The 15,690-nt window shown below is 42.7% G+C and overlaps 1 protein-coding gene across 1 annotated transcript; it reads right to left on the bottom strand.

Annotated features, from left to right (window-relative positions):
• Positions 1-204: 204 nt before the first annotated feature.
• Positions 205-14,415, bottom strand: CNDP2 (carnosine dipeptidase 2). Its single transcript, XM_015855164.3, has 12 exons — positions 14,386-14,415; positions 11,857-11,937; positions 11,162-11,305; positions 9,382-9,544; positions 7,815-7,903; positions 6,748-6,948; positions 6,191-6,275; positions 5,492-5,652; positions 3,551-3,715; positions 2,899-3,040; positions 2,159-2,306; positions 205-1,724 (listed from the first exon to the last, which is right to left on the bottom strand). Exons 2-12 carry the CDS (start codon positions 11,914-11,916, stop codon positions 1,655-1,657), a joined length of 1,428 nt encoding a protein of 475 aa, XP_015710650.2. The 5' UTR covers positions 11,917-11,937; positions 14,386-14,415; the 3' UTR covers positions 205-1,654.
• Between the last annotated feature and the right edge of the window lie 1,275 nt (positions 14,416-15,690).

Raw genomic sequence — 15,690 nt, 5'->3', positions numbered from 1 at the left:
TACAATATGCAAGAGCCAAATACATCAGCAATCCAGACCTCTGCCAAAGGTAATAGTTTCCTGGAAGCCTTCAAGAAGGCAGTTCTGAAGCAGGCAGACAGAAGCTGGTATCGTGGTCCTTTCTGCCTGCAGTGTTCATTCCAGTCAAGTACTACAGCTTCTGTTATCACCTTTGGTAACAAAGGAGGCTACACCCAAAGCAGGAAAGCTGTATATATAGTGTAATTGTAGAATTAGAAATCGGTACTACAATAGAACAGTTGTAAAGTCCCCTTAATTTTTAAAAAGGCCATATTAGTTTAACATCTTACTCTTCAATGCTCATTTTGCTCAGGACAAAATCCTATTTTAAGCTCTTCTCACAGGGTTCTGGCACTCACCGCATGCTGAAATATTCCCACAGTCCACTCAGTAGACTCTGTTTCCAAGCCTTTCCCAGAAATTCCTTTATACACTTAGTGCTGTTTTGGACAATTTTCACTACTCTGCCATATTGTGATTATTCAAGAAGTGCAGGACCTTATGCAGAATCTTTAGCACAGAACTTGAGTCAATTACCTGATTCTCAACACAGCAGTTAGAAATGACAGCTATAAATTTCTGAACATAGCTCCTAACATTATCAGCTTTCTGACCATCTAATAAGTTCCTTTACACACTGTGGAAAAACTCATTACCTCAAGTCCATGAAGTGGATTTTTGAAGTTTTTAATGCTTCTCAAATTAATAGGTAGAAAAGCAACTTAAACTAACCATGGGATTGTCTTTTCAGATAGTCATCCCATTTAAAGAAGTATGAGCCATCAACTCAGTGACTGGGGAAGCTGCTTTAAACGCAACAACTGCTTGGACATGTTATCCTATATAATCAGTTGGTCTCTACATACAGATGAATACTTGTGCCATCTTGCATATACCAGGTTGTTATACCAAGTTAGTTTCAGCACCACCAGGAGGTGAGAACCTTACACTATCCAGTGTTACTAGAGAAGCTTGGTGCTTACAAGCACCAACACAGCCACATTATGCAAGTCTCAGCCTGTACCCCAGCTGAAAATACAAGTGTAGTGTTTAATGATACTGGACCTCAACCTCCATTAGAAAACAGACAAAGTAGGCAGAGAAGCTCTAGAAGATGTATAGTAAGAACAGAAGCCTTCTTCCTGCCCCAATATCCACTCACAGTTAAGACTCCAGATCAAACAACAAAAACCGGATAGTCAGGGCATTTCTGCATTCTCTTCCCTACAGAAGCAGCAGATGCTGCTCTACTCATCACTATACAAGACATGTAGGAACACACCATGCTCTAAGGCATTTCTCAGAGCAAAGCATCATTACTTAATATTTGCCTAGCTTAGCCTGTTAATGCTAGTCTGGGAGGCCAGAACGAGTACAGCAAACCAGAACTTTGAAGTGAGGCAGGGGAAAGATGCCTTTCAGGACTACTGGACAGATAGGAAGTAGTCTATCATTTGAAGGATTTGAATAATTAATTTTGGTTTACAATGTTTGTTTCTCAAGTAGAACTGCATGCTTCCCTCTTCTCCAAAGCAGTGGAGTGTTGGTTGAAAAGGGGAGGCACATAAGAATTAATAGACACTGTCCGTAAGAAAAGGAATCTTCTGAATCACAAGCCAGAAGGTAAGGTGTCTTAGTCCTTCAGTTGTGAAACTTCATAGAGGTACGCGCCAAGCATCTTCACTCCCTGGATGTAGTTGTACCTGTAAAGACAGCTCCCATTAGTACTGCTGTAGTTTGAGCTGTTTTCCTAGCAGCTGTGCATACTGCAGAATTAGTGCTCTGTTGGCAACAGATGCTACAGGCAAAACTGTGGCAAGCAATAGAGTATTCCCAACCTTCTCTATTGCCAAGGAAAATGCAAGAATTGTCACCTATGCGGTAAGACAGAGTAGCCCAGCTTTGAAGCTGAACTATGAGAAGTTCCTTATTGCAAACATGCACAACCAGAAGCAGTAAGGATGTAAAGATTCAGCTATGGACTTGTCAAGCACAACCACCCATTCAGTCATTCTCCACTAAGGACACCTTCCCAACACTTAACGTGCTTGATTTTCCTCAGTTCTTTTCATAATATGTGAAAAGACTCACAGCACAACTCAATCTGGAACGGGTAAAAATATATATATATTCTTACCTATTTAGTTTCTCATTCTGAGAGTGGGCACCATCGTCCGCAGCTCCAACAGGAAGCAGCATGACATTCTTGCCTGTTGCCTCTTGAAAAGTGAGGGTAACAGGAATGCTTCCTCCCTCCCTTGTCAGGTCTGGTTCAACTCCAAAAACTAAAACAAAGTGATACTCTAGTCAGTTCAAAGTTGCATTTGGTTTTCTAACAGATCCTTACTGCTGCTTAAGCAATTAAGTACTGCTTAAGTAAGTACTTCCATACATTTTCTAAAGCTTCTCTGATAGACTGCAGAAGTAACAGGACCAGAGTTTCACCCCAAACATAGTGCTGGAGTATTGTCAGTTTCAGAGTCTAGTTCAAACTGTTTATACTATCTGAAAGCCTGCTGAACCCCAACAGAAATCAGATTTACCCTTGTTAACCCTACCACAGCTAAAGATAACAGAATGCATAAGTTTGGAGGGCTTTGGTTAAGGAAATTACCTGAACTACTGACAGTTGCGTCCTTATTTAAGAGCAACACCATGACAATAGACTTGCTCCATGTTTTGAATGAGCTCAATAGTAACTTTTCCTCCATCCTGTATTTCAGAAGGATGGCACATGAAATGCTTTCTTACTCAGTGAGTCAAATGTATCACCCAAGTGTGAAACACCACAAATACTCTGCAAACATCACCTCCACAGTATTTCTTGAGGTGCTGGAACAAGAATACTTCCAAATACAAAGTGGAAAAGCCACTGACCTGTCTTCATGGCCCTTCTGCCAGCCATGTAGTGGGGATGGTCAAAGTCTGACACCCAGGGCTTGCCACCATGGCCCAAGTATACCTTGAATTTGTTAGGGCTCTGCAGCTCTGCAAACTTTTTGGTCAGGTAATCTTGAACCTATAGGGAAAAAAAAAAAAAAAAAAAATCAAGTAGCCTTGATACTTTTACATGTATAAACACTGAAGACAAGAAACAAAAAGCATACTAGAGACTTGCAGGTCACAACTGCATGCAATAGCTTTCACATTACTATTATCTCTCATTACCATGTAACTCTGCAGTATCACCACCAGGGAAGTAAAAGCATTACTGTAGAACAGTCATTCACTATGATGAACTCTTGTGCTTTTGAATAGGCTCATGCAGTAGCTCAAGTGCCCCACAATTAAAACAGCATTCAGTTCTCAGCTGCACCTTCAAGTTAACTGAGAGAAAGTGGACACCAAGGCCACAACAGTTCAATGTGGGACTACACTCATTCCCTCAAATACATGAGCTGAGGTGCAGGCAGGGAAGACTGTAGCAAAGTAAACAGAACTGTTTCAGAAGCCAGAAATACTTTTCCTCCTAGATATGGAGAAAAGAAGCTGAGAGGCTTTTAGAGATCATTACTCCATCTCAACATACATGTTTTGTGACCTCTTCAGGAGTCATGTTTGGCACAAGTCTGATTGAGAACTTGCCAATCACTTTCCTAGGAATCACAGTCTTGGCTCCAGAGGCTGAGAAGGCTCCTTCAATTCCATGGAGAGACAAAGAAGGATATCTCCATCTATGCATAAGGATATCTCTCTGCAGAAGCAAAGGAATAAATGTAAGATTACATTAAGTTTGACAGATGAAATCAACTTGGGGGATCTCTACTAAAGATTTGCAAAGAACAGTGCTTTCTCACATGGACAAATGCACCTCAACCAAGACCACTCAGGAGCAAACAGAAGCCAACAAATTCTATTAAGCACACATTCAAATATAAGAGCTGGCTTTCAGTAACTCCAGTTTGGCTTTCTCCTAGTTCTGCAGAACTTACAGAACATGCAAATACTGCTTCTGAAAAGAATACATTTAAAGATGCTCAAGCACTATAAGAAGCACCCTGAAAGTTCTGTTCCCCATAGCCTTAAGTCAGGCATGTGTCTTCAATACTGAGTCATACACTGACAAAGATCACATTTTATGAGCCTCACCACTGCAGACTGCAGCATACAGCAAGCTCCTCTTTCAGCTGCTGACAGTATCAGCCATAATAAGCTGAATGAACTGAGTTCACTAGCATGAGTGCTACTACCAGCCATCACAAGGCCATTTCAGATACACATTTCCTCCTCGCTGCCTTGGACACAGTTCAGTACACTGGATGTTGTGAATTCAACACATTTGTGTCCTGGGCAGACAACTACAGTAACTTGAAACTGAACTACACTGTAAAGATTAGGGAGACTTGATTTTGTGGGTTTTCATGCCAAAGTTGTTTTGTTACAGGTACAACTTGCCTCTACGCTTCTCTTGAGCAGAACTATCACTGCTCAAAACCTTCAAGCATGCTGCTCCTCACCTGGAGATTACATGCCTTCTCATATCTCCCTTTAGCCCCAACACATTTCTTGCACACATGTAACTGAATTAACTCCATGAATTACACCAGGATTTCAGTCTAGCTAAGATGGAACAGTTTTAGTACCTCAAGTGAAGGGCACCATGCCAACTCCTTATACACAAGTTATATTTCATTCATTACTTTATAGAGAAAGACTAAACACTAAAGTCTGTGTGCTCTCAGTTGATATAAACTCCTGCATGTAGAAACAACACTGAACATATAAAATTGTTACTTACAGCTACTTCGGTTCAGTCTGAAGTCTTCTCCTGATATTACCAGGAGAAAAGACAGACCTGAATATGTAAACTTGTCCTTTATAACACTTCTTTCAGCATGTTATGATAGATTTACATCTATGGCTTAGATTTTTAAGATCAGTATATACTACTTGTACCTTGTGAGTATTTTCTGGCATTCATTTAGAGAACTCATGGGATGAAGGTTTTAGAAACAAAAGACATGCCTATACTGAACTTGAGCCCAGCCAAATATTTCAGCAGCCTACAAAAAGGTCCTTGCTTGCTAAGGCTAGGAAGATGTCTGGTGTGTCAACCTTAAGATCACAGTTACCATTTTCTTACCTCATGAGAAGATTCAACTGCATAAGAAACTAAATTTCAGATAACCCACTGAACTTCCTACGAAAATCCATGAACTCAGATGCTTTGTGCAGACACAGTATCTGACTTTGGGAAACATTTCTCCTGTGCTAACTGTATTTATCTAGGTTTAAGAGAACAGCATTAGATAAGTTCATACAAGTTCAAAATGCTATTTACACATTAGTAAGGAACAACTCAGGAGCAGCTTTAGTATTGCCTAGACTGCTTGCTTTAAATACAGGATAGCCTAGACAAAGTTTCCAAGTGGGTGCTTCACAGAGTAACTGCTAGCACTAAGCATACAATTAACTGTACAGAATGCCTGAACTTACACACCTAACTAGGGCAGGCAGGAGTACAGCATACCTTTGTATCATGCAGTAGTTTTGTTGCTCCTACGTCTTTTGCATATTCTTCTAGGTCAAAATCAATCTTCTCATAAATGGCCAGCTCCTCATCAGTAACAGGTGCCACTGCTTCATTGACGCCAGGGATAAGGATTTTCCCTTTCTTGTCTATGAGAGAACCTGTAAACAGAAAGCACTTCAGATCAGGATTTATCCAGAATAAATAAATGCCATCATGGGGGAACACTTCCTGTGAGAAGTGACAGTCAGTCTTCTGAAAACCTCTGTAAATATAGTTAAATGACCTTCCACCTCCCAGGGTCTTTTCCACAAAACATAAAGGGCACTGATGGATTTTGCAGCTATCCAAAAACCTGTACTTTCCTGCACCTAAATATAAATCTACTGCTACATGTTTAGCTGGCTGTTTGAAGGCAGGACTGCTCAAGAAGCTCAATATGGCATCTGTAGAAGAGTATGCAGGAAAGAGCTGATAAAACCAGCCCAGAAATGCACAACAAGGTTTTAAGAGAATCTTTACTAGACCTTCATATTTCTGTATCTAAGGGATCGTTCTGTTTCATATTTACCCTGCTAAGCACAGCTCCATTGGCTTTCTATAGCCAATGAAGTGTAAGCAGTACTTAGGAATGCTTCGCTGCTTTAACAGGACTCATTCCCATTTTAGATGCATTCAATGAAATTTGCTTTTTCTTACCCATTAGAGCAATGAGATCCGTCATAGCCTCATGTATTGAACCACCATAAACTCCAGAGTGAAGGTCTTTGTCACTGCATTCTACCTGGTTATAGATGAATTATGAGATTCAGGTTAATTACAGCATGAAGACAGTGAAAGTTGCATAGATTTCTATCCTAGATTTTTGTTGCAAGTATTTTGAGGATGAGTGTTTCTGAATGCTGACCATTCAGTTGTAGCGCATTTGAGCAGACACGCTTCCTACTGCTTTGTAAAGTGCAATAATACTGGAGACTTCAGAGGTGACTTCTTTACTTAAAGAAGTATCTGGATGAAGATACCTGCCATGATAATCCTTTAGCAAAGCTCCTGGATAGCTGAAAGCTAACCCTTCTATCCAAATATCATATAGGATACTAAGAAGAAGTTATTTAGATTATAGATTATAGTGGAACCTGTTCTATCTACTAGTCAGTCCTATCATCTCCAAAAAAAAACTATTGGCTTGAAAAACCTGGATTCTCTAATAGTATTGAGCTAGATTTTCTCATTAGGCCACGTATTTCAGAACTCACCTCTATGAAGTAGTAGCAAACACCCCTCAAGCCATAGGTGATACAAGGTTTGTTCTTGCCTAGCCAGTAATTGTCAGAAATGCAAACATAATCCACATCTTTGAAGAAAGTATCACGCTGAGCAAAAATCAGTTCATCAAGGCCTTCTGATCCTGATTCCTCCATACCCTCTAGGCAGAACTTGATATTTACTGGAAACTCCTTTGAAAATGAACAAGAACAGATTAAATATATGACAACATTTAATTCCTTCAGTGACCAGTAATTTTGATCTGTCACGTAACTAAGCAGAACAAGGGTAGCTTGGTTTTACAGTGTCTGAATGCATTAATTCTATCTAAAGTCTGTCTTATGACACCTAGATGTACTTAAGGGCACTTAGTCCACCCTTCATTTGATGGAATCCAAACTCTTCAAAAAAGGTTTAACTAAGCTCTAGAGCAACTGGTTTCCAATCCTCTTAGCTGTGGGAAAGCAACAGATCAGCTGCCAAGGGTAAGTCACAGGGCAAGAAAAATTAGTTATTAAGCATAAAAACTGCCCGCTACAGTACAAGTCAGGGCTACCTTGTCTGACCAGCCTACCATATACCAAAAGCACTAGAGAACTGCTAATTCTCTGCCCAGTAACAATCAGTCTTACAAGACAGATAGATAACTGCTTAATTTCTGGCTGTACTTTTTCTTTCACAGAAACAGGAAAATTTCATGACACCATGTTAATCCCTTCTTATAATTCAGTGGCAGTGAGACGTTAAGCTTTGCTAAAGGGCAGACTAATTTGACATTCTTTCATTTAAGAAAATTATTACTCATACTCCAGATGACTGCACATGTATTTTCCTTCCTACATATTTCTTTAAAGCAAAAATGTTTTAAGTGCAACCCAAGCCATCTACAAAACCAGCCTGTCAGCAAGTCAGTTCAGTTCTACCAGGAAGTCAGGAAATGTTGCACCATTCCTCCAATCAGCTGAATAAGCAGCCTCAGAAGGGTTTGTGGCTGGATAACACTTATTGCTAGACTCAGCTGTACGTGGAAAAAGCAGAATAAATATTGGGTACACACCTGATTAGTTTGCTGATAAGCCTCCAAGGCATTCAGCCAGGCAAGCACTGGACCTTTGTCATCTGTTGATCCTCTCCCATACAGCTTCCCTGCACAAATCAGGCAAATTAACCAGAATGGAGAAAAATTAGAATGAAGTTTGTCATCACTTACTTGCAGAAAAAAATATCCTTCTGGATAAGCTTTTCAGCACTAATTACGCTAACTTTCCTTTGAGATTCTTCTGAAGCAGCAGTTTCATACCCTACTTCATATACCCATGCAGTGGGATAGGTACTGCTGTAGTTAATCCACTTTCAGTGCTACCTCACCTCTTCCATGAGCTGCTTGCTCCCTGGGTAGAAAAGAAAACCTGGAAGAGATGCAACAGCCATGGGCTAATTCATCCCCATACCCTTTCCATTAATACCGTTTTCTACAATTACATCAGTAGGGATACAGAAACAAGCCATCTCCTTTTAACAGAAACTTAACCAGCACAGCTTCAATTTAATAATCCTTTATTTGAAGAATACAATTTCAGTAGTGACCAGTTCTCTGAATACCAGAAAACTAGTCAGAGAAGTTCTACAAGTAATGGAAAGTCTCAGGAAATGGCACGTGAGATAAGAGGCAGATATTGATGCAACTCATAAGAGCTGTGGCTACAACCCCTAAGCTGTATAACCACAACATCAGACCAAATCACAGAGGTTGTGAGCCATTGGTGAATATACCACCTACACTACCAGGCTGCACAGAAATAAGCCACTGCCTGAGGTAAGTCTCGCTTTTACTATCAGATAACAATCTGATTTATTAATTCGGACTCTGCTACTTATGACCTAGTGCCCTGCTAGAAATACCAGTTACCACAAATGCTTTTTCTTGGCAATGATTAATGCTTATGCAATACAAGAATGGTTAATGTCACAAGTACAGAAGAACCTTTGACTCTTAATACTGAGCAAATGAAACAAGAAAGGGGCTGTTGGCAGCAAGAACTTTTAAAGTTTTCCTTTCCTCTTGGCTATAGGAAATGTTATTTAAGCATAAGTTATTGCACAATTTCTTCATCCCCATTACTGGATATGAACACTTCCCTGGATACTGGCTCTCCCAAATAGCTTGTGCACTCACTGTAGCACAGTGCACAAACAAAGCAAACCATGCAACTTGCTGTATCATTCCTCTCTCACCAGGGGTACGGAAGTAGCACTGAAAACCTGCCCCTTGTAGTGGTTCAAAAACCTCAGTCTGACACAACCTCGCAGGCTGCCAGTTCAGAAAGGTACAAAAGTAGCACAAGGAAGGTTTATGACAATTTCTTTAACCACTGAAGACAACAGTTACAACTTCATTGTAGTTACAAGGAGGAAAGCAGGCAGGTACAACATAGAAAACCAGAAAAAAAAACTAAGAGCAACTGAAATTTTATAACCCTATTGCTTACTATTTTCCCCTACATCTTTTCAGTTACATCAAGGGTTCTCTCTTCCTGTCTCCCTTCCTATTAAGGATATGACTCTAGAATAATTAAGGAATGCTAGCTAAATAAGTGCTCCATATCTGAAGTCCATGCTCTTACCATCTCTTTCTACCAGCGTGAAGGGCTCACTGTCCCAGCCATCCTCCAGTGCTGCTGGCTGAACATCCAGGTGGCCATATACGCACACAGTCTTTTTACGTGGATCTGAGCCAAGCTTTCCCAGAATAATTGGAGGCAGAGGGATCACTGATCCATCAGGCAGCTAGAAAAAGAAGGCAGAAGTTTTTGTTTTTAAACACAAATATAGAATGTTAGTGGCACGATTACATCACATGAATGTATTACTATAACATTACACCTCTAATCTCATAACCTTTACAGACAGCTAAACAAAACTCAGCTACTTAAACTGACTACAAGAAGCAGAATGTGTCTGTGAAAGCATCACAGAACCATGTCAGAAAAGAACTCCTTACAAGTCCCAAAAATAGTCAAAGTGTTTCCAAGCACAGAAATACTAAACACTCCTACGTTACATTTTAGCAGAGCAAGCTATCTGCATGCCAAACTGCTGTATCTAATGCTTACCTCAGCATCAGTGCTGAACTCCACTCAGAGTATTCTGCACTTCTTGTCACTGCACTTTCATCCTGTGCACAGTATAGATCTCGTGACAGTGATTTCCTGACAACGAAATCACTGAGTAAAACATGCCTATATTCACATAAGGTCTTCAACAGCTCTATTTCTCCATTCTAGCCTACACTGTTAAGTGAATGGCAGGGCAGTGCTGATAAAAATTGAACTCAACTTAGTTCTTTGAAGCAACCTGTAAGCAATTTCCACATGCTATTCTCAGTAAGCACTTATGTCTATATTGGTGAACACGCACCTGAAAACTGTTCAGCAGATCGAAAGCAGCATCAGATATCACTTCCAGGCTCCAAGTTCAGATTTTTATCAGCTGGCTGCATGGTCCCTGGCCAATTGCAGCTTTAATATTGCAAGAAGTTACAGTAGGCGGTACAAATTGCTGTACAGTAGTAAACTTAAGTTGGATGAAACAACTTGGCCAATTGCTTTACATTGCTCCTCACTGCTACAGCAGCAATAGTTCTTACCTCCCAAGAAAGTTAACACTGTGTCACGGTTTTGTTACTACTTGCTACATGGTTTTGTTACAAAACCATGACACACTGATGAACAGAGCAAGTTTGTCTCAGTGAATTAATTGAAACTCTCAAGGTATGAAGAGCCACCATTAAGAACCACATTTTTCTTTGCAAGTGCTCTGTTCATGTTCCGTCCATATTTAAGATGATTTAACACACAGTCCAACATGTAATGATATGCTTAACTGATACGCATCCAAAGACTGACTATAAAATAAAGGTCTTATGAAGCTTAAGACTGAAGAATGACTTTATCTCATGTCTCCTGAGACTACTAGACCAACTTGTTAGAGTTAGGGCGCTATGGTTAGGCTGCGGTTGGACTTGATGATCTTTGAAGCCTTTTCCAACCTGGGTAATTCTATCATTCTATGATACTACAACTCAAGGTTGCAACTCACAAGGCTCCTGTAGTGATCTGATCCAGAAGACCTTTATATAACAACAAATGAGTAATCCATTTAACAGCCCAAGTATACCCAATCCTGTGCTGTGATATGATGCATATATAGCTCGGCCTTCAGGCAGACACTGCACTGTGCATATCACTTGGCACCAAGATAAACCCAACCAGCACACCACAGCTTGTAGGCATATCCTACTTGCTACAGGTGATTACAGCACCTGCATGTCCTTGTCTTTATCAGAAAGCACAGCAAACATCTTGTCACCTTAAGAACTCTGTTCAGAGACAGATGCTCACATACCTTTTGTGTCCCGATATCCACAAGTTGAGCCGTGCCTCCCAGTTTCTCAATACCCTTTGCAGCAACTTCCATCATGCGCCTGATTTCAGCCCTCTTCTCCGGCCATGCTGACACACTCTGGATTGCTACCCACTCAGCCAGCCGCTGCAGGAAGACAAAAGCCACAGTTTTCACTATGCATTGGATGGGAGGCACTATTAACACTAAAATCAACTCATATCAATAAAGCTTTAACTTGAGGTAAATCAACTCCATTATCTACACAATGGAACACTATAACCACTGGTATCACACTCAAAAGTTCTCTAAAATCTCACTTTCCCACAGTTACACTACACTACCAACCTAGCTGTTTGCAGATAAGGAAGGCAGACTTAAGACTACGGTATTTTGTGCAAATTATGCCCCTGGTTGCTTTTCTTCAAGCAAGCAGAATCAATTAGCACCTATCAGGCTTCTCAGGCCATCTTAACTCATTTTTCCAAGTGAGATAGTGAGAGCTGAACACCACATACTTCTTGTCTGAGCATTGCTCAAACCAGTCATACCCTTTGCCTGGCCCCTCACCTTCCAGTTACCTGACTTCATTATCAGGCACACAACACTGGTGTAACTCAAGCTTGAAGTTTTAACTTTTTACCTTCCAGTATCCCATAGCTACCTGTACTGCAGCACAAATGTGAAAGAAAACTTACCTCAACATAAAGGTCTTGGTGTTCATCGATGTATTTAAAGAGGGTGTCAAGAGCAGCCATCTTCTGACCAGAACGTTGTTGCTGAAAAAATAATGTGACAAAAACAATTTAGCCTCCTGAAGTTTCACTACAAAAGGCTTTCAAATTACACCTGCTAATGCCACACATCAAGCCACATGAATATAAAACTTGAGGCTACACCCTCTTAGGAAATCACAAAGCGACCAAAACACATTCAACTGGAACACCACTGTCTCTGCCTCTCTCCAGACAAACTGTGGGAGTTACAGCTGATCAAGCTGATCTGTAAAGACACTTCATGTACTTAACTAAGAAACACAGGCAAAGCATTACTCAAATGAAACATACTCTCTGAAGTTGTGTTTTGTTATAAGAGTTCAGCTAACAGCATGCCTTAGTGGACCTAGCTGTGTTCAAGGCTAAGTGCTGTTTTCCTATCTGACCTCCTCCACAGAGCACTGAAAGCAGGCAGTTTAAGAAAGTCCTACCCTGCCACTCAACCTTCCAAAGGAGGCCAGAGTGAAGCCACAGGAACAGAAACCAGCCCCAGCAAAGCCAGGGACTAGTCAAGCACTACCACTTCCCTGTTTTTGTACAGCTATTTTGTGCCATCTGAAGCTCATATGATAAAGTCCAAGACCTCACTCCTTCTCAACTCCAAGTCAGAAGAAAATTAGGTTTACAATCCAGCCTCTGGAAACAAGAGACCTGGAGCACAAGCAAAACTCAATATTTGCATGCTACTCTAAGCAAGTACATTCAGCAACACCAGCTGCTACAATCCAGGAGCTTGTTTAGTCAGCTTAACACAGAGCCTTTAGGCCTTTCCACTTCTACACAGAAGTCACAAGACAAGCATGATGGTCATTAAAGTATCTGGCTGTTCATCTCAGGACCTCTGGAACAGCTGACTGCTCTACATGCAAAATGAATGCTACCAAGCTGTCACAGACAACAAACTGTGGTATCAGCACATCCTACTACCCCAAATCTAAGAGAGACTTATTGAACACATTTTCTGTCAGTCAAAACTGCATTCACACCAATCACTGACATCCTTTTACTCACTGGAGATAGCGCTGTCTTTAGTAGTCATGAACTGGTCCAAATCTGAGACAACTTATAATCCTTTAGAAAGATTATATAGACACAGCCAAGTTGAAGTACTTCCTCCTACCAAAGTCTGGTTTCCCTAAAGCAGTCACCATACTTACATGCAGCTAAAGCACACACGATTTATAGAATCATAGAATGGCCTGGGTTGAAAAAGACCTCTAATTTCAACCTCCCTGCTATGCACAGGGTTGCCAACCACTAGACCAGGCTGCGCAGAGCCTCATCCAGCCTAGCTTTGAATGCCTCCAGGGGTGAGGCATCCACAAACCCCCTCAGCAACCCATTCTAGTGCATCACCACCCTCTGTGTGAAAAACACCCTCTCAATATCTAACCTAAACCTCCCTGTCTTAGTTTAAAGCCATTCCCCATTGTCCTATCACTACTCACCCTCATAAACAGCTATTCCTCCTCCTTTTTATAAGCTTCCTTCAAGTACTGAAGTCCACAATGAGGTCACTCCAGAGCCTTCTCCAGCTGAAACAAGCCCAGTTCCCTCAACCTTTTTTCACAAGAGAGCTGTTCCAGCCCTCTGATGATCTCTGTGGCCCTTCTCTGAATCTGCTCCAAGAGCTCCATGTCTTCCTTGTGCTGAGAGCCCCAGACCTGGATGCAGTACTCCAGATGGGGCCTCACAGGAACTAAGTAGAGCAGGGGACAATCCCCTCCTTCTCCCTGCTGGCTGCTCCTCTTCCCTTCTAGTGCACTTCTCATTTACCAGGACCCCCCAAGTCCCTCTCTGCCTGGCTGCTCTCAAGATCTCCCTCCAGTTTGTATAAGCACATGGGATAGCCCCAACTCAAGTGCAGCACCCTGCACCCAGCCTTGTTGAAACAGCCTGCCCAGATACCTCTAGATGCCTTCCCTTCCCTCCAACGCCTTCCTGCACCACACAGCTTGATGTTTTCTTCAAACTTGCTGAGGATACACTCGATGCCACTGTCTATGCCATTCAGATTCAGAGAACTCATTAAGGGTATCACCACTGCAACTCCCCCTATAACACTGACCAGTTCCTACAGCAGACACCAAACCAAACCTGCTCTGTCCACGATGAACATGGACTGAAACGCCTCTTCAAAGCACAGCACGCAGGTGAGAGCACCTCGCTATGCCGGGAGAGGCCTGTAACCCCTCGGAGCACTACCCGTTCTCACGCCGAGGCCCCGCCCCGAGGCTGAGGCCGTCCTCATAGCTCCGGGTCCTTGGAGCGATACAGAAACTTGACCACGAGCGTTCCGGGGGGAGAAACGATCAGAGCAGCGGGCAGCACGCAGAGAAACGCCCGGGGAATGGCCACGGGAGCAGAGCAGACCGGACACCACACAAGGCCCTCCGCCACGCCAGCAATCCCGCCGCCCTGAAGCTCATGGTCTCCAACACGGCCACTTACCGTCCTAACGCTGCACCGGCTTCCCTCGGGAGCGAGCAGCTCCGCCTCGGTGGCTTAAATAGCGTAAGGCGGCCCCTCCCTGCACCGAGTGCCGGCCGGGGCTCAGCAGCGGGGGCGGAGCGGGGCGGGGCGGGGCTGCGGGAGCTCCTCGGTGGGAAGGACTCACTGTAGGCCCTGCCTGAGCTGCGGGTATTGGCCCTGCACGGGTCTGCCTGGTGCTGGGACTGGGTAGGGGCCTGGGTATGGGACTGGGTAAGGGCATCTTCCTCCTGACCTATCCTCTGCCCCAGGAGCGTGCCCTAGTGCTGGGTCACCCCACACTGGCCTTTATCAGAGGAAGAACAGACCCCCAAAGTTACCTTACCAAGGTAAATTTGGCTTAGAAGCTGGAATAAAGTTTCTATCCACAATTATTTATTTTTTTTTTCCTATTTTTTTTTTTTTTAAAGGAAAAAGCTTGATTAGGAGCAATGGGAAAGAAAACGTAACAAACACAAAAACAAACACAAAAACAAACACAGAACACTGCTACTGAAATGTAGCTTGTGGCATTTCTGAAGGGAATCAGCTGTGATGTGACGGATGTTTCTTATAACGTATATAAATGTGTCAGCGGATGCTGAGGAACAGCCACTGGTATCATCTATCTGGATGTCAGTAAGGTTTTCTCTCCAAATTGGAAAGGTATGGATTTGGTGGGTGGATTGTTCTATGGATGAGAAGCTGTGAGATCATATCCAGAGAGTGATGGTAGATAGCTCGATGTCCAGATGGAGATCAGAGATAAGTGGTGTTCCCCAAGGGTCAGCTCTGGGTCTGGTGCTCTTTAACACCTTCATTAATTACACTGACAGTTGGATCTAGTACACCCTCAGCAAATTTGCTGATGATACCAAGCTCTGGGGTGTGGTCAACACACCTGAGGGGTTGGGTGCCATCCAGAGGGACCTGGACAGGCTTGAGCAGTGGGTCTGGGTAAACCTCACAAAGTTCAACAAAGCCAACTGTAAGATCTTGCACCTGGGTTGCAGCAACCCCCACTACTGATATAAGCTGGGAGATGAAAGAATTGAGCTCAGCCCTGCTGAAAAAGACCTGGAGGTGATGGTGGACATGAGCTGGCACTGTGCCCTCACAGCCCAGAAAGTCAACTGTAACTGGGCTGCATCAAAAGAAGTGTGACCAGCAGGTGGAGGGAGGTGATCCTGCCCTTCTAATCTGTGCAGGTGAGACCTCACCTGGAGTACTGCATCCAGATGTGGAGTCCTCAGTACAGGAGAGACATAGAGCTGCTGGGGTATGCAC

The sequence above is a fragment of the Coturnix japonica genome, chromosome 2 (assembly GCF_054131305.1).
Source record: "Coturnix japonica strain WE chromosome 2, WE-NBRP24, whole genome shotgun sequence".
Classification (NCBI taxonomy): domain Eukaryota; kingdom Metazoa; phylum Chordata; class Aves; order Galliformes; family Phasianidae; genus Coturnix; species Coturnix japonica.
This window is presented reverse-complemented; position numbering and strand designations above follow the sequence as displayed.